The 25,493-nt window shown below is 39.9% G+C and overlaps 1 protein-coding gene across 5 annotated transcripts in view; it reads right to left on the bottom strand.

Annotated features, from left to right (window-relative positions):
- The window catches only part of diaph2 (diaphanous-related formin 2), a 368,317-nt gene that overhangs the window by 88,163 nt on the left and 254,661 nt on the right, over nt 1-25,493 (bottom strand). For all 5 annotated transcript variants that reach the window (XM_020640450.3, XM_065959019.1, XM_020640447.3 and 2 more), the window contains one exon: nt 18,422-18,546. In XM_020640450.3, coding sequence (XP_020496106.2) covers nt 18,422-18,546 — 125 coding nt within the window. The remainder of the gene's footprint in view (nt 1-18,421; nt 18,547-25,493) is intronic.

Genomic DNA, 25,493 nt, shown 5'->3' on the forward strand with positions numbered 1-25,493 from the left:
AAGACTATTGCAAGCGAGAAAAGATGAAATGCTAGGATGATCTGTAAATAAACATGGCTGAGAGCACAGCACCTGTTTATACATTTTAATCCAATGCAGCTGGATAGATTTTGCAGGTAACACCAAGAAGGGTTCCCCTGCTGACTGTGTGAAGTAAGGCAAAGAGATACTAATGTACCACATTTCTTACATTAGTACTAGAATCATTTTAAAGCATGCCCTCTTACCAAATGGCTTATTCAGCTTTTTACCCTTAAAAATCTGTTGAAATGCACATGTTTTGTTCAGCTTACACAGTTTTTTTTCTGATCATTTAGAGGCCAAACAATCTTAACCGAGAAATAATAGAGAGGGAAAAAGTGTTGCACAAGAGGGCTTCTTACCACTGCGAGGTTTACACATCTCGTGATGACTCAGATTTCTTTTGCAGCCAACATTTCTTTTGTTGCGAGTTCTGAACTCTGGGGGAACTGTTACTTAAATGCACCATAGCTGTTGAGACAAAAAATATCCCAGTCTTTTAAAATGTTAAATTACTTTTTAATCTTGCTTAAATATACATAGTACATACACACACTGTGTAAGTAAAAATACACAATGAAGTTGAAGTTTCTAAAAAAAAAGTTATTCCATTGTGACTTAAAAAGACTTTAAAATGTACATACTTATGTAAGTAAGTATGTAACTCATCTCTTAAAGCTGCAGCAAAGCCCTCTAGCTTTGAAGGATATCAAGTGTCTGAACTTTAATATGCCATTATGATGAACAGAAAGAAAAAAAAAGTCAATCTTCGAGAAAATGGCTTAATTCATCTGTGATATCTCATTAAGCACCTAATTGACCGTGATGTCTCCCTTCCCCTATTGGCTGGTGATCTGTGAGCATGTGGAGAACTATCGAGCAACGCTGAATAAATAAACTCCAGATGAGCACAGAGGGGCAGGGAAAAGGCCTCGTCCCTCCCTCTACACAGGGCCAATTAGAGAAAGCACTGTTTGGATGAGATGGCAGGCGCATGAAGACAAAAACTGGAATTGACGCTACACTTTGTAGTATTTGGATGTCTATGAAGTACAGATACTTCTTCCCCATGCTTTTAATTAGGCTTGACATGCTTTTAATTTCAAATGCCAAAAACAAAATTGTCAATTTTCAAAGCTCTTGTGAGAAAGTTTAAGGATGTGTTGATTTTGGCGCCCCCTGTGGACAAAGCATGTTGGTAACTGCTTTGTTGACCCAGGTCTTACAAGTCTTTTGCATGAAAGATTTTAAGTTTGTTTTTGCAGCCTGATGTTAGCCTCAAGCGACACCTACCCTGCTACACAGGCTAAAGACCCACAAAAAAAACTAAATAGCAATGATCATTTCTCCCTCTGATGGTCTCATTTGCTTTTGTAGGTCATAAAGAGGCATCTGTATTTATTTAAGTCTGTTTCATAACCAGTTTAGAACTCCTCACATGAGCTTTAACATAACTAAAAAATTATATTATGGACAAACTTTAAGAATTTAGAAATACATTTGATGAGCAGAAGTCATTAAGTTGTGCACGAATTAGAACTTTAGTTGCTGAGATTTGACGCTGAAAAAGCTCTTAAATGTTTGGGAAATTATGAAATAAAGGGTTCCGAAATTCCTGTGGATGCTCTGGGATCGTGTTGCGATACAAAAGCCACATGGGGCTCTGTTCAGAATATCCGCTCCCTCATACAATCCCCCCCACAATGAAACCTGGAAGGAGTTACAAACCACTTCTGAGCTTAGTCAATCTTAAAGAAAGGGATAAAGAGGAGAAAGGAGATGGGTAACATGAGAAAGTGAGGAGAGGGAGGTAATAGATGGGCGAGTGTGAGACAGAGAAGAGTTAGCGCGGGAGAGAGAAAAGAGAGGGGGTCTCGTCTTTTTTGCAAATCGTATCATCTCTGTGAAAGCGGTCGGAAAGATAGAGATGAGCATTACGACTAATCTCCGATCCGCACCTTGAAAAGAAGTCTAACTTTCATTTGCCACTGACAAGCTCCCTCATGTGATCTCCAAGGATGACAAAAGCCGTCATACAGATTACACAGTGTATTTACTGTTCTACAGTATGTAGCAAATCTCCAGCACAGACTCTCCTTTCTTGGTTGTGATTAACTAAGTTTGACATATTTTCATGAAGGTTTCTAAATACCATGGCTTTGTAAAAACACATATTTTATACAAAGTCATGGTAATCGGTAGGCTGTAAAACTAATCTCAGAAAGGATTATTATCTGCGATCAGCCTTGCATCAGAGAGAATACTTGATACTGCTCTGTTTCAGATCAAATCTAATAAGCTTAAAGGTAAGTATAGGAGCTTAGTATTCATTTGTGGAAAGAGAAGCCATTTCTGTACATAGTTCACTTGTAATATGATAAGGAGATATTGTTGAGGGATTAGGTTATCTCCCAGGAGATCTATTAGTGGATAAGTCCTACTGGCTGTCTTATGAATCATTACTTTACTGGTTACAATCTGCTCTGCTCATGCTCTCCTTCAACTACCAACACAATGACCAAACACACATGCATCAACAGGCAAGCAAAGTAAGCACATTTTGAGTTAGACTCCAACGCCTGGCTGAAGGCGGACACATTTCTATGACAAAAAGAAAATGCAAGACCAAAGTAGAGCGCCAACGTGTTAAACTAAAAGATTAGTTGGGAAGTCCCTCAAGGTGTTTTTTTACTGACTCTTCCTCAGGATTGTTGATACATTAAAAAAAAAAACTGATCTCGCAGCAGCTTTTTAAAAGGTTGGAATGCCAGTAGCGCTGTATTAAAGAATCTTGTTTCAGATAAATTCCTGAAGCATATGATTATTGAAAAACTGGTGCTATCCGGGCGAGTTTCCGCAGTTACTTCATCAAAAAGTCAATGGTTTATGAAAGTTCTAACAAAACGTGCTAAGAGTCTCCCCTTGTGAGGTATTCAGAAAGCAACAAAATAAACGTTACACTACAAATCGGTGTAAATAGTAAGCACACATTTCTAAAAGTGCAGAGACAAATGTCAAAAGGAATGAAAAATCTGAGCTCAAGGAGAAATGAAGCGTATCACTTTGTTTAAACTGTTGATCATTATACTGCTGGTTAGTGTTAAACCATTTAAAAGTGAACAGATGGATATCAATCTAACTGCACAATGACTCTTTTAGATAAGCACTGAGGAACGTATGAGTAACAGCACACCTCGTTGGTGAATATTGGGGAGAAGAGCCTCTGACTGGTCAACAGACTCAACCCACGTTTTCATGGGGTGGCTTAGTGGACGGTTCCAACATGCAGACATTAATAAATATTCATTAGAATACATGGAGCTCTGGATTTGTTATAACAGATTCACAGTAGTTAGAAAACTGCAGATGTCTTCTTCACGAGGTAAAAAATATTATTTGATATAGGCTATGGGAATAAATATACAAACGTCAAATAAGTACGTTTTGTGACAAGTTTGCAAAAAAGTTTTGGTGACAAAATTGCATGCTGGCATCGAAGGAACAGGAATCAGTTGAATTTGCTTTAAAGGTTGCAATCTCACTATTGCCGCTTCTTGGAAGGACTGGTTAAGAGCTCATTCAGCATAAGGTAAAGGACAGGGAGATGTGTATCAGTGGGTAGTCGACCTGTGTCTAAAGCACAGCAGGGCATTTTAACCACACTGGGAAAAAGATGCTACATCAGCTGTTAATCCTGCACAATACTAAAGTGACATTAAAAAACACAGGGACTTATCTTCTTCATGGAGAAATACAATAACCAGAATGGAGGGCTTGAACATGACGGACATGAAGACACATTTGGGATAATACTGCGATCAATGTTAAAAAGTGTATGCTAATTTATACACACACACACATCAAAACTGTATTGATAGCCTAGCACTACAATGTACAATGTACATTCAGACATCATACTGCACCTCAGTCATTGCTGTGTTAATTAGCAAAAGGCGGTAAATCGCAACAACCTGTACAGGACTTCTTCCATAGACTGGTTGGATGGGTGGAATTCAATCCACATTTTTTCTACCTGTTAGAAATCTATTAGAGACCAATAAGAAAGCTGAAGGCAGAAGGTCTGAGATATTTCAGGTCAGCCTTGGAGGTTAATTGTTGAGTCGTCTGTCTGGTCAGTGAGGGGATCACTGTGTGAAACCAATCCTAAAGGCAGGGGATGAACGCTGAGTGTGGATGGCATTCAGGGGATTAGAGTGGTTGATGGGCGAAGCAGAGTAAAGGGTGAAAGAGAGAGAGAGAGAGAGACAGGGGAGGGAAACATGAACCCCTAGACCTCAAATCAACACTCACCAGACTGCCAATGCTAAGTGGGTTTACACGTACACTTAATGGGCTTGCGAGCGGTTATGTGTGGCCAACACGGCCATTGAGGCTAGCTCTACTTACATTCAAAGTACAGGGTGTGGTTTAACCTTTGTGTCAAGTAGAGTGAGGAAAGCAATGTTATTAGTATCAAACATAGCTACTCTACCTCGTACATAGCACCTACCTCAAGGTATGAAACACACATCGCCAGGCACACACGCCAGACAACCTGCGCCACCCACTCTCTCCCCTCACTGAGGTAATTAAAGAGAATCTTGCTGAACAGAGGAGACAAACTGATTACAGTCCAGCTTAATCACATCCACCGAACCCTCAAGGAACTTCCATTCCACTAGTGCCGCTCCTGTTTCTAAGTGACCATTTTAGAGCCAAAAAAAAAAAAAAGATACAAATTAAAATTAAAACGTAAAAAAGAATACATGTCTCTGATGTTTGTGTTGAGGAATCGCTTCCTTTGTTCTGATGAAGGTCAAATTAAAACATGGCGTGTGAGCTCTGGTAGGGTTGTGATACATTTTAAGCTGTCTGTTCAGATGTACACTGATAAAGTGAAAAGACATAGACCTCCTGTGGGCATCGCTCCAGATCTTTCTGGCTGCCTCCACCCCAGCCCCATTTCACAACTCGTTCTACATCTGTGACACATACACACACAGACACACACACACACACACACAAACACACACACACACACACACACACAAACACACACACACAATCTCACACATACATGAACACACCGAGGCATTTTTTTTCGCACATACAGAATGTCCCTCATCACCTTGCTCAGAGATGAATGAGTTCTCCACTGTCCTCAATCATTTTAATCACTTCAATGGAAAACGTCTCATTCAGGGCTATCATTCTGCGCTGCCTCGCAGCTATATCATGTAAACACAGCCCTGTATTCCCCTAAAACACCGCCCTCACAAACACAGTGACAGTCACTCTAGTACAAACTCCAGTTAGAACACAGCTTTACATAATAACCTCTGTTATTTTTCCTCAGAAATGATCACTTAAGTATGATCATAATTATTTAAAAAAATCTAAGTTTGTACAAACCTGAAACAGAACAAGATATTCAAGATAATTCTAAGTTTGACCTTGACACAGAACACATTTTATAGAAAAAAATACAATGTTCATTATGTGAAAAAGATTTTCCTTTCAAAATCTCAAATAATATAACAACACAAGAGTTACCTCATTGTAACACTACTCAATCAAAGGTCAAAGGTTAAACAATAACGGATAAAAAATGTATTATGACGGTACAAACGACTCCATGTAACTCCATGTGTTGTAAAACTAACAACTATTCATGCAGTTAATGTCAATGCTATTATTAATATTGTTGATCATCATAATGTTTTGCATGTTGGATTATATGCAACCCTTTTATTTTGAAAGCACAATAATGTAAGTGACATTGTAAAAAGTCTTCATGAATATATTCATTTATTAACATTCTTTGAATAAATTAATTGTACAGCCTGCAGTTACAACAGCACACATCTCCTACAACCTCGTTCAAACTTAAAGGTCACCTTCAGCGATACAGTGAGGAGCCTTTACCTCCATTTATGACTTAATTAAAGATGCAAACCAGCACAGAAAAAAAAGTCCCACCGACTCACATTCAAAATTGTCAAAATGGTGTCATATAGATGCACAGAGTAAAAACCAAGTCCCTGAATCCTCTACTTTTTTTTTAACCAGATATCTGATTTGCACATACAAATCGTAGGAGTAGGGCGAAAGAGCGCATGCAAATTGAATTAGTACATCTCAGATGGAGCATCATGACCTTGCTCATAAGAATGTGACCACTGGATCAAACAAGCCTGAGGCGTCGTAACCCCTGCTGTGCTATCCATCACAACAATACCCCAAGAGCACATTCAGCCCACAGAGCACATAAAAACTGTAGTCATTCAAATTGCTCAAGATATTCTTTATTTTTCTACATCACCCATGGATACAATGTTAAAACCCTCCTGTCCAATCACAATTATCAGTACCATGATCCATCAATGTGCTTGGGATCTTATTTGACAATATTTTTACAACAACATTCACATCAGAAGGTTAGTGCCTTGATGACGGAAAGCGAACAGTGTTGCCGTGCAACAACACCTCATCCCCATCAAGATACAAAAGCACCAAACGGACATGTCCCTCCAGTTAACGCCTATTCCTACCTACACCTCTGGATATGTGTTTTCACACCTGCGCCTGCCCCGTGACGTGCAACATCAGGACACGGTGGGACAGAAATGTGCTTGAATCTGTATTTCTGTTGCCACCGTTGTTAGTGTGTTAGAAAAAAAAAAAAAATCTCTGCACTGTGAGCCGAATCCAAGGAGGTGTGTTTTTAAAAACAAAAATAGAAGGAAAAGCATATTTTCTAAGAAAAATCTCATTATCACTCAAGGAGCACACTCAGAAAGAAACAGAAGCTGCTGGTTCCTTAAGCATTCTTCAGCCACCGTTTATGAACATTTTATTACAAAAATCCTCAATATGTCCTCTTTAATGAGTGTTGTAGCAATATGGGAATCTCCTCGGCAGGGCTATAGGATTATGTTATTGCCATCTGCTATGCATATTCCAGCTTTATTTCTGAACAGTCATGTTTTCTCTCCCTTTAGTTTGGTGAAATAGCTCTAAATGCTATAGTGCCCATCAGCCTCAGCAGCTGTTGCCATGGAGAAGATCCTAGCCAGAAGTGCAAATAAAAGCTGTAACTTATTCATATCATTTATTTGTTGTTGCTACTGGGAACAAAACACTAAACCACAGTTGCTGAAATCATCTAATATTGAAGAAATTGAGTTGATTTAAAATGCATTATCAGATCTTTGTAAAGGACAATCGTTAGCTTCAGCTTGCTGCTAGTGGCCATTAGTGTTCAACAGAATAAGCTCAGTGGCTGGATGTTCACAATTATCAAGTATTTTCATATACAATATAAAAGATGTTTTTTCTGTATTTTCACTCTAAGTAATGGTAATGGACAGAACACGGTACAAAGGAATCAATGCACTTCAATCATGTGGGATCTACTTATTAGAGATAGATGAGATGATGACATTATGTCACAATAATAATAAAATAATTCCCTTAATACTTCCACAATGAGTGGTAAAGTTTAGCCATCAGCCTTTGGTGTCAACATCATAATGCTGATTGTCACCTTTTGGTGTGGGAATAAATTCCAAAAAATGTTCATTACATTTTTTGAAAAGTAATAACCTTTTCATTTTATTTTCAAGGACTAACAGGTCCATGAAAAGGGCAGCTTAAGTGCGAAGAGGGCAATAACTTTGCAAAAAAGTGTTATTTTTCCCAATATGGTTTGATAATGAGATATATAAAATATTAAGAGGACTCCACTTTGGCTAGAAATGTGTATAAAAAAGCAAATTCCACTTGTGTAAGTAAATGTGTAAGTGCAGGGAAGTGTGCAAAATCTCAAGGAGAGTTCAAACATATTTGTAATAACTCTATGTCCTACCAGCTGCCCAGATACCCTTGAAAGTTGTGGCAAAGAAATAGCTATAAAAGTAGTTTTTTTTTTTTTTTTAAGAAGAAGAGAGAAACAGAGAGAGAGATATATGTCTCTCTGGTTCCTACCTATGTTCTTAAGTGAGGATGGAAAGCCACAAGGCTTCGAGGCAAAAAGCCCAGGGATCAACCATAAGTCTTCATCACAGAAAGTCAATTCAAGGTCAGGTGCTGGTTCAGGTAGCAGATGTCTCTCACACATCCCTGTTGCTGTTAAATGACAGGGCTTACACCCACCTATAGTATACAGTTTGTACCTGTGTGTGTGTGTGTGTGTGTGTGTGTGTGTGTGTAAAAAACAAAAAGAATGAAGAAAAGTACTTTTTGAAACACTTTTGTTACTAATGATTTTTCTTTATTTTCATGTTGCCCCTATAACAGGTAACAGCAACATCTTGGGTGCCTTTCTGTCCGTCATAGCAAGTGTCAGTGTCAGCAACCAGGGGTTTCCCTTCACAGCAAACTGCCTCATCCCATGTAATCACGCTCATGGAGGAGCCTTAATAAACACAAACACTTCTAGAGGTCATGCTATCCATCCATGCTGCTAATTGGAGGTTAATTGTCAATAAAAACCCACACAGCCATGACTGTTGTTTTGAGTCACATTATATTAGCCTTGTCTGTGATAGCTATAAAAATAGTCACCAAATACTCAGTTTGCTGCGGCATGCTTGACATATGACTGCTTTAATGTACTGGAAAGAGGTAATGATCAACATATAATGCAAACAATGCAGGGGCACATATTTATGTGTGTGTGTGTGTGTGTGTGTGCACACATCAAACAACATTATAGCAACGGTGTCAAGTCAGACATGGTAGTCTGTAGATACATGATGTAATGATATTAGATGCAAGAGTAATATAAAGCAATAACTATTTCAAGCCTCGTTTTGCCTGTGATTGCACTAAATCTATTGAGTCATATAGAGAGAGGGAGCCCACTATTAATTGGTTCAATTGATTGAACAGTCAATTATTGTCCTGGTGTATTTATTGACTTGTAGGCAGAGGAGGTATGTTCGTCGTCCTCACGTTTGTTGGCATGCTCAATCAATCCAGCACTTTGCTCACGATGAAATACGAGGATATTACAATCCCAGTTAGGTTCATGTAAAGTTCATACATTGCTTCCAGCGTATGAGAGTTTGTCACTGTTTCATAACAAAGAGACACAGTCAAAATTCTCTTCCAATTAGGACTTCATAAATGGTTGGCAGTATTGGAGGGGGGGGGGGGGGGGGGGGGAACCTAATCCAATGAAATAATCAAGGTTTCCTGAATATAAAATCAGTTATTAACAATTTCACGAGTGCTCGACTGAGGATAGGGAGTGTGGAATTACAAGCCTCTCAGCCCATGTCATCAGCGAAGAATATCCTCTCAAAGCTGAAATTCAACAGTGTGTTTTGACAATTCTGTCTCTGCCGTGACTGGCAGAGAATGCCAGCCAATCCCAATTTGAAATGCGACAAGGAAAAACAAAGCCTGTCAGAATGAGTTGGGGAGATGTCTACTGAGAGCCACATGTGGTGAGAAACAGGAGTCAAGGGGGAGGGATAGAGAGAGAGAGAGAGGGAGAGAGAGAGAGAGAGAGAGAGAGAGAGAGAGAGAGAGAGAGAGAGAGAGAGAGGGAGAGAGAGAGAGAGGGAGGGAGAGAGAGAGAGAGAGAGAGAGAGAGAGAGAGGGAGGGAGAGAGAGAGGGAGGGAGAGAGAGAGAGAGAGAGAGAGAGAGGGAGAGAGAGACTGTTCCTTCTCTACATGACTCTGTCCCTGAGACACATGTCACACTGCTCCCCCCACAGTGGGTGACTCTGACAGGATACTGTCTGTGCAGCGTTCCCCCTCTGCGTGATTGATGAGCCTCATTTTGCCAATTAATGGAGAATCCCCTGTTGACTACCATCAGATTGCCGTTTGTAACTGTTAGTGTTCCTGACTGTCACAGATTCATTTTAATTAGAGATCTCTTTCTCCTCCGACTTTTCTATTGTGCCTCGAATTTGCAGAGCTGAGTGTTGTGTGACATTACGGGGGAAATGGCCCACAGCGTTATTTGGCCATTAATTTATTCACAAAGTGCACGGCTTACACTGTTGAAGGCCAAATCTTTTTGATGGAGTCGACTCTAATGTCTACCGTGTACCGTATCTTTTAATCAATTAGCAAACGTGAGGCAATTAGTGCACTTTATTTGCATAATGAAGCGCCTAACTGCGCCAAAGAGTGCAAACGCAGTCGATAAGTTCAGCTATTTGCTTGTGGGGCCACGTGTACTGTATGAGCGAGAGATGGCCTGCAGTCATGCAGACAGAGTGATCTCTCGGCCCTGTCAGGGAAGAGAAAAGATAGCCACCATGAGCTCTGTAACAAACAGCAGAACCACCGAATATTCCCTCGACAGCATCAGCAGAAACAAAAAGCATTACATTGTGGAAGGGATGCGAAGGGTTTGGGCATTAGTTTGATTTACATTTTAGAGAGGCTTTTAACCGGCACACACAGCAACTTCAGCTAATGATAGTCTTTTCATCAAGGAGTGTTCCCTAGCCTTTTGGGCGCTGCCCCATACCACTTATTTGCAATAAGGCACAACAAATGGTGCTACTGAGTAATGTATTGGTCTGCACACAAATAAATGTCAGCCATTGTATAAATGTCTACTCTGTACACTATCTACAACCATTAAGTACATCTCACCACACTCGTTTTATAATTAACTTCTGCTATGGCAGTATACTTGTTATTATTTATTGTAGAAATAGTATAAATTGATAGTAAAGGAGGCTATCAAGGACAAAAAACGGCATATTACGGGTAATTCTATCTGAATGCATTTTCCTCGAAGTCAACCTTTGTCGTTTAAGTCCAGCAATCTTCTATTGTGGCTTCATATGCTGAAAAACAGCGTATACCCTTGGTATCTCATATTTACTAGACAAATAACTCCAGTCACGTTTCCCCTCCACTTGCATTTGATAGAATAATTTGCCAACAATGGGCCTGCCATTCAACTGAGTCTCAGGGATTTCATTAAAACATCAAATGAAAGTGAAATCATGAGCCATGACGGTGGAGAGTGGGGATGGCTAAGCAGAGAAGCGTGGCTGGTGTCTACTGCAGGATTAGAACTCAGCAACAAGTGCTCAAGGGGGGCTTTGCATCAAACCCAGGAGCCCATGACAAATGAGGGCGGCTGGGCTTCTGTCTATTACCCTGCACTAAGCTTAGGCCTTTTGGGGAAGTAATGAGGTGCAGATTGGTGCTGCTGCCAACGGGTCCCATAGCCCGACTTTCTGTAGAGCAGAAATAATCAGTGGAGACCTGCATGGGCCAATGGGGGAAAAGCTTTACAGTAGCAAAGCAACACATGGAGACATGATGATGAAAAAGAGATTAACTTAAACCTTGTGTTATTTGGGACAATATAGCCGGGTTCTTATGCAGGGATGTGGGAAGGTTGGCCTGGGTTAGAGTGGGTCCCCTGAAGTCTGATTGGCCATCCCATGTGCACCCAATCTTTCATAAACGACTGGTTTTCTGCCAAGTAAGAGGCTAGACCTAAGTCAAACAACCTGCTACTAGCTTTGTGGGATTTCAATGTAGTGCACTTTCTATATTTAGTACTTATTCTGTATACACAATTACGTAACAACTTTTAAAATCCTAGTTCATGTAATTATAGTAGATTCATTTTTGGCAAGATAAATGGTTAATAAATACATTTTGGACTCACCTGTAAGAACACACACTTGCCAATCCTGTTTAAGTCAGTGCACCAGTGAGGCAGTCAAAAAAAGTCTTGGCACATCCCGATGTAATGCAAATTAGTACTTAACGCTGATAAGTTCAGCCTTACACAAATAAGGTTGGTGTGTAAGGGAGCATTCTAAATTTCAGGGGAGTATCCCTGAATCCCAATAGGACACATTGTATCCCAAAGGAAACCCTTCTGAACTGGCAGGGCATGGAGACTTTATCAGTGGAATATGACAGTTGTTCAGTCAGGAGCAAAGTGGTAGATCCAGTTTACATCATGGGTGTACCTCCTTTACCCCGACGCCACACCCTCCCCTACCCCTGGGAACTCCAGTCCAGACTGCCTGTCAGCAAGCTTACTCTACTGGTTAATGGAGCTGCCATATCAGACTGAGTGTCACCGCCTAACAAGATACTGATTGGGGAACTTCGGGGGAATTCACTTATATGACCAGGGGGCACAGAGATGGTCGTCTGTCTGGCAGGGGACACACAGGCAGACACACAAGGCAATGGGGACATGACATTTTTTTTGTTGGCAGAAATGGGTACATGTGTATATTGGGAAATTTCCCCTTGATTTTTGGCTTCATCAGAGTCAAATATGTGGCTGTTTTATGTCTCATGGGACTCAACTTTTGCTCTTACAGGCAGAAATGTCAACTGCAACATTGTTCGTCTCTATAATATCCTTGCCTTTAAATGTTTGGGAGATAAAATGCCACACATTAAAATTTGATATAAATGTTACCTCAGAGAGTCAGTCTACTTAGTGCTAACTTGATTGGCATTTGCAGCTTCAAATTTCACAAATGAACTTTTGAGCTGTCATTGATTTTTGGAGTGCTTCATTAAAATGCATATAATTGTTTGCCTAGCAATAATTAATGGGCTGAAGACATTCCTGCAACAGTAACTTGAAATTTAAAAAGACATTGAAGACTCTTCACTGAAAAAAATGAAAAAAGGCAGGGTGTTGTACTACACAAACCCTCTTCAAATAGTATTAGACAGGTAATACATAATAGTATGTCAGGATACACAGCTGGTAACACGAATCACACAAAGGGTTCTCAAGCTCTTCATACAAATATTTAGTCCTAATGTTTTGACTTCTGAAATTAGATTTAATTGAGTCACTCTCCAACAATGCCAGTAAAGACATTAATTAGGGAAATAAAACTAAAACTCAATATAAACATGATTCGTTTTTATAGTTGGTAATAAGACAGCATGAAACAAACAACAAAAAATAGATTCCTTGCTAAGACAGCAACACTATAAAAAAAGCCTTTTTTATTCCTATTTTGTGGCTTTTGGTTGCTATTATTGTGATTAGAATATTATTTTTAGCATGTTTTCTTTTTAGAGATATACTTACATAAATGTAATCATTAAAATATAGCAGAATGCAGCATACTAGATGGCTTTGTGGTCTACCGATTGCAATTTCCGGTTGTTTTATCCAGCTGTGGACATTCACATCGAGGTGAGAGATATAGAAATGGAACTCTGCCAGGGAAAGAAAAAAAGGTTTACACACCTCTCCTTATTTACACTGGTTTCCTCGGAATTTCAGATAATTAAAAGGCTCCATGGTTTATCTGTGCTTCAGTTAATTGGCCTCACAGTTTACAGTGAATTTCATTAATGGAAGAAAACACTGGGGTTGGGGGTGTGTTGGGGGGGTGACTCGAAAAGGAAGGTGGTGATTAAGAGAGAGCTTATGTGTGTATGTGTGACAAGGGGAGGGGTGGATGTTTGTGTATTTCTGCTTTAAAAATTATAAGGAGCTGCCGAGAGTGCCACCAGCATCCTTTAACCCAGTTTTCTTCTATACAAACATGCAGAAATAAACATGATTCTGTAAATAATCGGGCTTACCTCTCATTCACACACATAAAGGTGTACTTAACAGGGATAGTTTCTGCAAACAAGTCTGTGCTCCTCCAGACAAAACAAGCCTTTAACAGGGGATGTTTCTGCGGTTTAGACTCAACAGCCTGCTAAATAGAACAATTGTTTCACTAACACCATTTATTTAACCTTAAGTGCCCGGTGCCAATACAAGAGAATGCTGTGTTACACAAACCTGTACACATACGTAGCCTGAAGCAAAGAGAGCCTCCAACTGTTGCTGTTCGACAAAGGCCAGCCATAAACGCGTTGTAGTGAACCTCCTCCTTTGATGTGTGAACTAAATCAGGCCGAAGGCTCTGAGAACAACAAAAAGGTGGTACCTGCGAAAATGCATCTGTCGATTTTTAAGCCATAAAGGTGTTATTACAGGTTAGCCCCAGGGCCGCGACAAAGTGTGTCAGCTCTGACCCCGTGTGGGCGACTAAGTTGGTTTGAGAATCTGGTACGCTCAGTTGTGTGGGCTTTAGGACTCCCGGACTTTTCACCATAAGAGGTCATTAATGACTATAAACATATTGCTACTGTCTGTAAAAAAAGGCAAACTTAAAATCTGAATCATTTCAATAAGGCAGAATACTACAAGAGTAAATTGATTTTTCACTCAGCTCTGCACACTGGTAGAAGCATGCTAAGTATGACCATCAATCATTTTATCACTGCTACGTGATTGGCCCTCAGTGTCCCCCTGCGCTACAATTGCAATTCTTTTATAGCTGGCTATTTGAGCCAGTTATCTCAGAGGTGAATTTAACGCTACAAACAATGGGTGTCTGAATGATTAAGAGGCTGCACATTGTTGGAGAACATCAACCTAAAAAAAAGATTAAGATTAATGTAAAAAGGTTGTTGTAAAAAAAATAAAAATGTATGGAAAATGTGGTGAACATACTGGGTTTTGCTAAGAAGTGGCACTGAAAGAATAAAGGGGTTGAGTTGAACTTTGAGTTTTTTTCAGTTTTGACAGCACCTATCCAATCAAATAAGCTGCAGTGTTTGCCTGCCACAGATTCTGAAATATGACTACGCTTGTTAGCGATTGAGACCCTTTGTATATATAAAAAAATATATATTAATTATAGACCTAAAAAACTCAGGAGCTCAAATAAGCTTTGTCAAGGCTTCTAACGGCTGAAATAATACCCATTCCAAAAGTGCAAAATGTACATTTCTAAATAAAGAATGAGTCCTTACAAATGCAACCTTTTTCGCTGTTCACAGGTAAATAGGGATGATATATTTAATTACATTTTCCCTGATGGAGTTTTGTAAGTGGTGATTTTTTCTGAGTACCTGGAACCAAATGGGCACAAAGTGTTTAAAAAAATCAACCAGGATCTATGGAAAATCTAGGGTTTACCCCGGAGCTTTAGGGTGGTTAACCTTTATTATAAATCTTAATCTTTGTGAAATTGTCCTTCTTGCAAAAGACTGGGTTAAATTGATTAGCCCAGTCTTACATCTCTTATTGCAACTGGCCCCTGTGGACAGCTCCCTGTCACTCAAGGGGTGTAGACGGCACAGAGTGATGTGCTCTGGCTCTGGCCCTTGTGGGAAATAAAAGGTTAAGCTACTTATCAGTCGGTTGGGTTAAGGCATTGAGTACAGCAGGCGGAGATGTATTGGACTTGTCCAGGCACCCATCAAGGTTCAGTCTACTCTCTCATCCTCCTCATCGAGCCACATCCCCACCATTAATATTCCAGTATGCAGAGTCCTGCTCTCAGCCCCCACCAGCTCTACTCCATCATATCCAGCACGAACTGGAAATGAGTAGGAGTGTGTGTGTGAGAGTGTGAGTGTGTTTGATGGCCATAGCCTCTCTGGTGAAATAGGGATCTCTGGGGGCCTGTGCCTCAACTCTACAGCCTTTGTGGGCTCCCATTACTTCTGACAGATAGAGATCACTAAACTGCTGAACAAACACCCCATTCAGTCATTTGCATACATTACAGTAATGGAAAGAGAAAAATGTATCAATAAAGCCAAATGAAGTGCTTCTGCTAAGCTCTACTTTCTGTCTTTCTTCCCATCGTTCCCATGCATTCCTATCTTTGCATACTTTCTGTATTTTTCCTTTCTTTAAGCATTTCTTTCTTCTTGTATTTGTATAAGTGACGCTGATCTGTTGGCACTACTTTCATCTCATCGAATGATTTCATTTTAAAAGGTAAACATATCAGATTGTTATAAGTCATTGCAGAATGTCAAAAACTGTTTGTCCCAGAAATTAATCATAATTTTACAACAACAAAAAAAAAAAGTTAATTTAACGTTGAATGTTTAATTAAAACTACGCTGCTTTGGGGGCACATTTTACATTTAGAATACCTTGCAGTGACCATGGCATCCAAAAATTAATCACAGCTGACAAGAGTCACTGAAACAGAGGCACACATGCTAATCTACACATGCACTGTAAATGACTCTCTCTTTCTCACTCTGTATCTTTGTCACACAAGGCGTGTACACGCGTACACGCGCACACGCACACAGACACACACAGACACACACAAGCACACTGACTCATTCATCACAGTGCCCAATAGTCAAGACAACAGAGCTTCACTTAACTTTCTCAGGGTTGCTCAGGCATCAAATGCACGACTTTTAGCTGTTGTTGTTCTTCCATCTGTCATGCTTCAAGGAGCCAACATCCTTTTTTTTAATCCAGAGAAAAGTTTAAAGAGGTACTATGTGTGCCTTGACTCTGCTATCTTATGTGTACCAAAGGAAATGTCATACCCCCAAAAAATACAGCACTGTATTTCATGCTGTCATTGTTCCAACACTTAGCTGCACAACACAGATTAGAGTTTTACCAAAGCTACTAAAGATACTACAAACCTCAGCAAATCATGCACAGCCTGTGCTCACTCTAACTACTGCATGAAAACAGCCTGGAAAAACTATTATCATACAAGGTGGTTAATATATCGTTCTGGGAGACTTCAGAGAGTGGGTTAAATAGAGACACAGATGTATACAACACAAACACAAATATCCTACTGTTGGAAACCAACATCCACCTTTCAGGCTGTGACCAAAATATGACCACATACTTTTTTCAGATAATGTTAAATAAATACCATGGGGAGAAATACAACTTTGAATTGAAACAAAATACAGAACTCATGACCCCATGGTTAAGTTAAAATTTCCTTGAAATTGTTTCATGATGATTAGATTATTATTGATTTCTCTCACTTATTATACACATGAGATTGAATGCTGAACAACACTGCAGGGTGCTAACAGAAAGAGAAATGTGCATGCACTTTTTTCATCATTTGACTCTTTTTTCTTCGACTCCATGTGGCTGCATCCCAAAAGAAATTAAAACAGTTGAAATTATGATTAAAAAAAATATGTATAACCAAAGCAATTCTGCCACTCGTAAAATCAAGGGAAGGGAAACTGTATCATTAAGCATAATGACAACAGCCCTAAATGGGACACGACACAGATGGAGAATGAAATATATATGCTTGTCAGTGCTTTCCGACTACTTCATATGAGGCAGGAACAAAAATAGAGCTTATTAAATCCTGCTGAGCCTCCTTCCTGAGACAAAAAAAAAACTTGATCAGGTGAGATGAGAAAAAAAGAAAAGGGGGAAAAGAGGAGGAAGTGGGGCGTTGGCAGGTCACGGACAGCCAGCTTCCCTGTGCCACACTCTGGGGAGGAACTCCAGACAGTGAGGGAGTGCCATGCAGCAGTATATCTACACTTCTCCATTTCCTCTCACTCAAGCCTTTAGTTCCCGAAGGAACCTGGGAATCGATACTGACATCAGGGGGCAGAGTAGCTTTCTTGCCTGCCTGTTCTGCCTCCAAGCCACCGCCGCCTGGGAGGTTTCTGCTTCAGTTTTTTTAATTACACAAATTTAAGTGCCCTTCTTTTGACTTGGAGCAGATTGTTCAAGTGTTTGAGGGCTATTACTCTCAACCACCCAACGTGCCAAGTCAGACTTTATATATCTCAGACAAAAGGCAGCAAAAAATCAGGTTAAATGCCAGCTAATGTGCACATGTGGAAACACCAACTCACTCATTAAATTACGCTTGAGTAGTTCTTTCTTTTCTTGATAAAGCTGGAAGTGAACAAAAGAGATGCTGCTGACTCTTTTATAGTTTTTTGTTTTTTTTCACATAAAAAGGAGCCCTACCCTCAGGCTATTGACAACAGGCTTGATTTCTACCACTGATCAAACCTATACAGAGAGGACCTTTCCGCTCAGAAAGGGCGTTCAAGAAAGTGTAGAGACATGGCTAATTCAATTTGGGAGCAGAGCTGCTCGGTTTTAAGTGAAACACTCTGTTATCGGAACAGGAGAGGTGCCATGAGAGGAGATAGTGAGTGGACGGCTGTGTGGAGAGGCTCGTGGTCGGTCAGGAGATGAAATCAGGGATTGGCGATAAGTTGGTGTGAGGGGCTAGAGCCCCTATTAGAGCCCCCCGGGGGAAAAAAGGCGACCGTGGCAAAGTGCAGTAAAAATAGCCACAGGCATGATTTCACTCCAGGGACCCAGGGGAGGGGGGGGGGGTGAGGAGGGAGATCTGATCAACATCTCACGGCAAGGCAGCCAGATCCATTCCCTGCGTTCCCTTGGGTGCCACCTATCACACCAAGTGACTTAAACTGCTTACCAATGACAAGCAGAGCAGCAAACACTTTTGCCACTGCTGTCAACAAAATGGTACACAAAGCATCCTAATACGCCAACAGAATACATATGGTTTCAAGCAACAGAGTCACCTTTAAACCAAGAGAAGGTATCAAAACGGGCACGATAAAAGGATATCGACATCTTTTCCACAAACTTATCTTGTTGGTCGTCCGTTTTGGGGAAGTTCTCGATGTCGTTCTCCAACCTCTGAATATGACGTTCCATGGTGGTCAAGCTGGTTTTTAAGATCTCAGCAGACACTGTAGACAAAAAATACAAGTAAAGAAAAGGATGAGAAACTACAATTATGACTCAGCAGAGGGATAAAAACAGGACAAATCTCTGTAAACTTTGTTGAAGAAGTCAGACCATAAGTTGTGACACACAGACTCCTGCTTAGTCTACTTGTGTGTGGCCCAGAAAGCAAGCATGTGAAAATGTGTGTGTGTGTGTGTGGCTCATTAATCGGTCTGTAAATCACTGTTTGCACAGAGTTGCTGTGAAATCCACAGTATTCAGATCAGGCCTTTCAAGTGGAGACTTCAAACAGGAAGAAGAGTCTTAGGGGATCAGACAGGACAGGAGCATAGATGCAGTACCATGTTAAAGTCTCTGTTAAGGCTTTAGTTTTATTGACACAAACACTTACACAACCTCTCGCAAATGTAGGTTATCAAAACAAGTGGTGTGAGAAAAATGAACTAAAAATAATATCGATTTAAAAAGTTATGTGCAGAAAGGCGTTCACACAAACTTGTCCCTTCATCTCTTTTAAGATATGCCTATTGAATATTTGAATCACAGTCATACATTGTATTTCACTTTCAAGGCTTTGCACAACTCATTCAAATATAAACTGCATGGACAAAAAAAAATCAGAGTACCAAGTTGAAAGCATTTTGTTTTAACGATGAAATGCAATTTATTTTTTAGTATGAATTGGCCTTGGCAAAAATTTAGACAAAAGATAAAATCAAAAAGAAATCAGCAATTTGCTCAACGTAGGAGGGATCACAGCCTAATGACATCCTCGTTTCACACTCCTGTTCAAAGCTTTTGTTAAACTGTACAGGTATGATAAGTTCTTGTTGTGTGTGTGTACACAGCGACAGTGATTCTGTGTCGCCCCTGTAACATCCCTGTTACCATCCCCAATGCTGTCCCAGAGGTGGGGCGACATGGTACCAACATTTACATTACATTGTTGAAAATATGGTGCCTTGAACTGGTAATATGAAAAGGGCAATTTCCGCTCTATCGTTGTAAGATGACAGCCAGTGGGTTCCAGGATTGCATTATGGAGGATTTTGTTTCACAACTTTTGCTCTCCACACAGACTGTTGCCAACATTTGCCCACCGAAATGATGGTGGATAAAACTCATACTGCAAAAGAATATAAGAACACTACCAATATCAAAATCTGGTCATATGCCTTCAGATTCAGCATTTTATGCCAAATCTGTAAATTTAGATTAGTGTCCATGCATCTGTAATTGTCAAAATCTGAGTGTACCAAAAATTCATCGATGTCCCTCCATTGCCAATCATGCAACAGACAGACGTATATTTCATGCACAGCAACTGCTCCACCTTATGCTGCAGCTAGTCAATGTGATTTGCTCCAAACATTGATTGATTACCAAAATAAACACGTATAAGGACAGCCCTCCTCAACAACTTACAACATTTAACCTACACCGCCCTCACATCTACAAGGTTAGCCCATCCACTAGACTGTAATTGAAGCGCCAAGAGAAAGAGGAGCGGGGTAATGGACAAGCTGTCAAGAGACGTGGCCTCGGTGACATGAGGGTCAACCTTGTCTTGCTTTACATCAATTCCATAGCTTGGATTTGCTCTTTTTTTTTCTCATTTTCTGACAATAAAATTGGATGGCAAGATTGTGGATCACATCCGCTCCTGGCACTGATACAACCCTTAGCGACAAATTCAAAAGTACACAAAAAACAGACACACTACGGAGATGCACACACTCGATCAGTCCAGAAGCTACAGAATAAGAGCGAGAGAGGTGAGGTCACTGTCATTACTAGACTTTGCAGCAAGCTGAGTGGCTGGATGGATCCAGTCACTGGGAGTTTCACAATCCCTCCTACTCAATTCGCACAGAGCTGACTCCTGGGGATGACAGTGAGAAAACCACACTATCACATAGCCTGTGTCTCCACCGATGGGGGCCTAAGAGCAACACACGCTCTTGTCACAATGATCTCATCGTCGCTAATGGTGAAGAAGGAAAATGAACAGCGTGGTAGGATGGACAGATGGATGAAAGAGAGCAAACAATTACATTCACATGATTGTATCGAGCCATGGGAACGTTTTTTTTTTCGTCATTCATTGTGGCTTGAGTAATAATTTGTATGCAATGCTGATCATAGTAACTATGGCAGCCAAGGAACAGTAGCTTGAGCTAACCAGGGGAGCCATTAACAGGATCAGAGGGAAGCCATGGGACTACAAAACAGACTATTGTTTTCATGGGAGTCACTTATTGTCGAGACAAACTGGCACACATAAAAGTGTAGCAAAGGTGTATCTAATGTACTGCTTTGGGCATATTTATGTCCTCTGATTATGTTGTATGTATGGCCTTAGAAATACATACATGAATAGCACTAGCCTTTTTTGCTCCAGTAATCTAGTGTCAATAGATGGACATGGATTCTTTAGGGATGTCATTAGTAAAATGAGCACAGAAGCAATGCTGCTTTTCCAGGGTACAAACACGGCCACAGTGGTAGCTTCTGAATATACATCACAAGTGGGTCACAGGAGAAACAGAGGTGTATATTTAGTCTTTCCAAACAGAGATGATTTCTAAAACATGTAAAAATGATTCTAATGACTGCAAGGCATGCCAGTGTCATTCCCACAAAAGGCACACATCGCCGTAGATCTGCAGATTTCAAAGCACGGAAAACCACATTTTGTATCTTTAAGTGATCTGCTGTATGGCTTACTTCTGGACAAGCTGAAGAAAAACAAACTGCAGAATGCTGAGTGATACATTGGAGGACATGAAAGGGTACAAAAAAGACAGAAGCAATTTAAAAAAACAAGAAGTTAACTTGTGTGTGTTTAAAGGAGAGCATAAAAACAGCCTCTGTGGTCAACATCCTAGTTATTTATATAAGCTCTGTAATAGCTTGGGCTTACAATGCATCACTCATTCCAATGAACAAAAGGCAGACAAAAAGCCTTTCCTTAAGCTTTGTTGTTTCCTTCATATAAACTGCAAGGGAAAAAAAAATATCTGGCGTAGCTCGCAACACCAAATCAAGCGCTATAATGCGAAGACGTCAACTTTATATTCAGTCAATTGTAGAAGGGGGCAATTTTCATCTTGATTTATAGACAAATAATACCAATCTTTCATCGAGTGCTCTTGCTATGCCGCCAAAGGTTACAAAGAAAATTGAGATTTATTTTGAACGTAGCTGCCAACGTCAAATAAAAGATCAAGTTTTAAATAATCTAAACACTTGTGAAAAACAAAGACGAATGCAACATAAAACCGGAGGAGAAGGTCGTCCTTAAACGCATTTATCACAACAGCCAAGTAAAGTGTATGTTTGTGGGTGTGGATAAAGAGAGATGAGGAGGAGGAGGGGAGGAAGACAAAGGGACTCACAAAGAATGGATGCATAAACAGAAATGGTAAAAATATGCTTCATAAAAATGCATGAATAAGTAAGCGTCATGAATCAGCATTGTTGAATATCATGTCTGTGGGTAAGCTGAATTATATGGACATAGATTTGTGACTGAGAATGGACACCATAGTGACTGTAGTTGTGCCAACGAGTAAAATAAACTATTTTTTACTGTACATAATGTAAAGCCAAGGTACTATCAAAAAGCTTAAGGGAGGAACCAAAAAGCAAGGACAATCCATACAGTACTCCGGTGGTTCTTTAACTGGTGGGTCGGGAACCCAAGTGGGTCGCAAAGCCAATTTCAGTGGGTCATGAATGTGTGTCTGGAAAAAAAAAAGTGTCAAAAAGTCTATGAAGCTTTAAAAAAAAAAAAAAAATGTGTTTCCCTCCTTTTTCTTTGTTCTGTCACATGTTTTGTACCATCTGAGATCCAAACTGCACAATTTTTCATTGAGTAAATCTGATTGGTTAAAAAACATCCAAAATTTGGGTCGTGATCTTTGATGTCGGGTCCCTGAGGTCAGATCAGGTGTGAACTTCTACACTAGTCCATACAATCAGTGCTTCTGGCGATATTTCACTTTTTGGAACCAACCACCTGACCCTTTACAACCAATAATGTTGGGATCCTGAGAGACAGGTGGCAAATCTAGGTTGTCTCTTTCTGTATAATAATCCATGACTAGTATCGGCACCTCTATCACACATAAGATGTCTTTAAAGGTGCAAAGGTTATAGGTGTTAAACCCTTCAGGAGCCAAGTTGATGGAATATTAGCCTTGCATTTTATCTTTTTCTCAGCCCTCCTCTCACAGCCTCTTTGCATATACTACACAATGTGTACAAAGAGGACGACCTTGAGGGGACTTTACACATGACCAGACACACATAATGTCCAAAGCCCAAGGGAGAATTCATCACGTCAGTTAACCAGGCTATTGATCAGCAAGATGATACTAAGAAAATGATTAATGCATGTCTAGTTGTAGACATATTCATTATAAACCTCATTCCTTTAAAAAAATCCAACACGATTCTATTTTGTCGGCTAATAAATAATGTTCATTGTCTTCTTTCATTTAGCTGTTGCTGGCACCTGAAAGTGAATGGGAGTTGAAGTGGGAGGTAGACGAGAGTACAGCAGAGGAAAGTGACAAAAGGATAAACACAACTCTGTGTTCCCCTTTCAGCAGGAATCAAAGCAGCTCTAGTCGCGGGAGTGAAAGTGATATTGTTCCTGTGGCAAAACAGTCACGTTGTTTTCTCTGATTACCTTGCAGCATGTGATGATACGAACAGCAGGCAAGGAGAAATAGGAAATTTAATGGACAGCACAAACAGACGATATAGAGAGAAAATTCCTGTAATCAGCCAACAAGAAAACTTCAATCAGCTTCTTTTGACATTTAGTGCTCCTCTTTGACAGTAGCAAAACTGATTCAAGTTCTGAATCCACTTGTAATTAAATAAAAAGCACTAGTTAAGTTCCCCTTAAATATAATTATACATATATACAACAATTAGATTGTTGCAACATAACAGACCATAAACATTGTGTCTGTAATTTCACTCAGAGGACACAAATCCACGCTGTATGCCAAGACAATCCCAATTTCACTTTCCCATCAATGTTGCACTAATTGCGTGCACATAAAAGGGTAAATCCGTTTTACTTTTGCTCTATTTCCTCTTTTAATTTGCATTTCCTTTAAACCCTCCATGCAACAGAACTGTTATCATAATGAAGGATTTGTTCAGTGATTAGAACTGATGCCCCCCCCCCACAAAGAGAAAGAACCATAAGGTTAAAATATTTAATGGTTAATCTCTAAATACCTACTGCAGCACAGATCACTGGCTGAACTGTTTCCACTACAGCGCAGTGCAATTAATATTCAGGATGGATTTATTTTCTAATAGGATACATTATTCATTTTAAAAATTAAATACATATGACTTAATGCTGCAGCAAAAAAAAAAAAAAAAAAAATGTGACAACTTATGGAGTCTCTTAATGTTATTATTTGATACCACAACAGAATACATTCATTACTTACAGCACATCAGCAGTGCTATTATATTAATTACTTTAACATGAATTATTTCTGATACATGGGCATTGCATTAGTGCATATCTATTATGTAGTTAAAAGGTACAATGCAGAAATTACAGAATCTCCTTCAGAGTCAACATTGTTTTAAACATCAACTTCGGAAAAAAACAAATCTATTCTTTTGGTCGTTGAAAATATTGTAAAACCTTAAAGATCTTTTTGGAAAAGAGTGGAGCACATGGGTCCAGGAAGAATGAAACATGACATGGTAGCTACATTATTCTGAAATAACTATATTTGACTGAAAGTATGCATGGGCTGTAGCCAAAGAGCAAAAGTGAAGCCAGGCTCGCTGAAAGCCCACACTTAACTGTACCTCACACTCTGGAAGCAGGCCTTGTTTACAATGGGGGTCATGTCTGTGAGACTTTATTGCTTTCGGCAGCCATCAGAGCTACAGGCCAGTGCCAGATCTCTGGAGGAATTACAAATGGAGTCAATTACAATATATTTTGATGCATGGCAAAGTTTAGACATTGACCTGGGGTGATGACAATTCCCTGGGAAGTGCTGAGGAAATCAGTCAGTGTGTTGTGCTGCTGCTATGTGCGAGTCTCTGCCCTCTGCAATAAAACGAATAAGGAACTCGCAGGGGTGTAATGGTTTACCTCTTCTCTGCTGACAACCAACCATCTAAATGATTGCCATGCACTCACTTGAAGATGGTCATTTCTCTTTGCCAAGACATATTTTTTTTCCTGATATGTATAAGTTCAGTGACACACACACACACACACACACACACACACACACACACACACACACACACACACACACACACACACACACACACACACACACACACACACACACACACACACACACACACACACACACACACACACACACACACACACACACACACACACACACACACACACACACACACACACACACACACACACACACACAGAACAGAGAGCTGTCAGTCAGGAGTATACAAGTGAAAGGTTGCAGAAAATATTAGAAAAACAACAGAAAAAAGTGTAGGTGTGTGTTTCATTAAAGATACCAAAAGGAGATAAGTGACCATAGTCTGAGGTGCCAAGTATAAGTAGTCTGTTTATAAGTGTGTGGACTTTGTCGTGTTGAATTCTAGAAATGAGTGAGTTTTGGAGAAAAGTACACAGATTTTTTTTTTTTTGTTGTTGAGTAAACTCAGCTTTGTCCTCATCAAGGTAAATGAACAGATGCACAGTGTCTGATATCTTTGTGAAAGCCAAACTTGCCGGTACCACAACTAATTAATTACTGTTTGATAATGACTGCTCTGTGCCAACATGGCTGAAAATACAGCATGAATTCAAACCCTTATTATCCTACTCTGTAGTTAGTGCAATATGTCCGTAGTCCTGCAGACATTCATTTTGACTGAATAAAGAGGTACAAATAGATGTAATGTCAGCATAATG

The sequence above is a fragment of the Labrus bergylta genome, chromosome 9, assembly GCF_963930695.1.
Source record: "Labrus bergylta chromosome 9, fLabBer1.1, whole genome shotgun sequence".
NCBI lineage: Eukaryota > Metazoa > Chordata > Actinopteri > Labriformes > Labridae > Labrus > Labrus bergylta.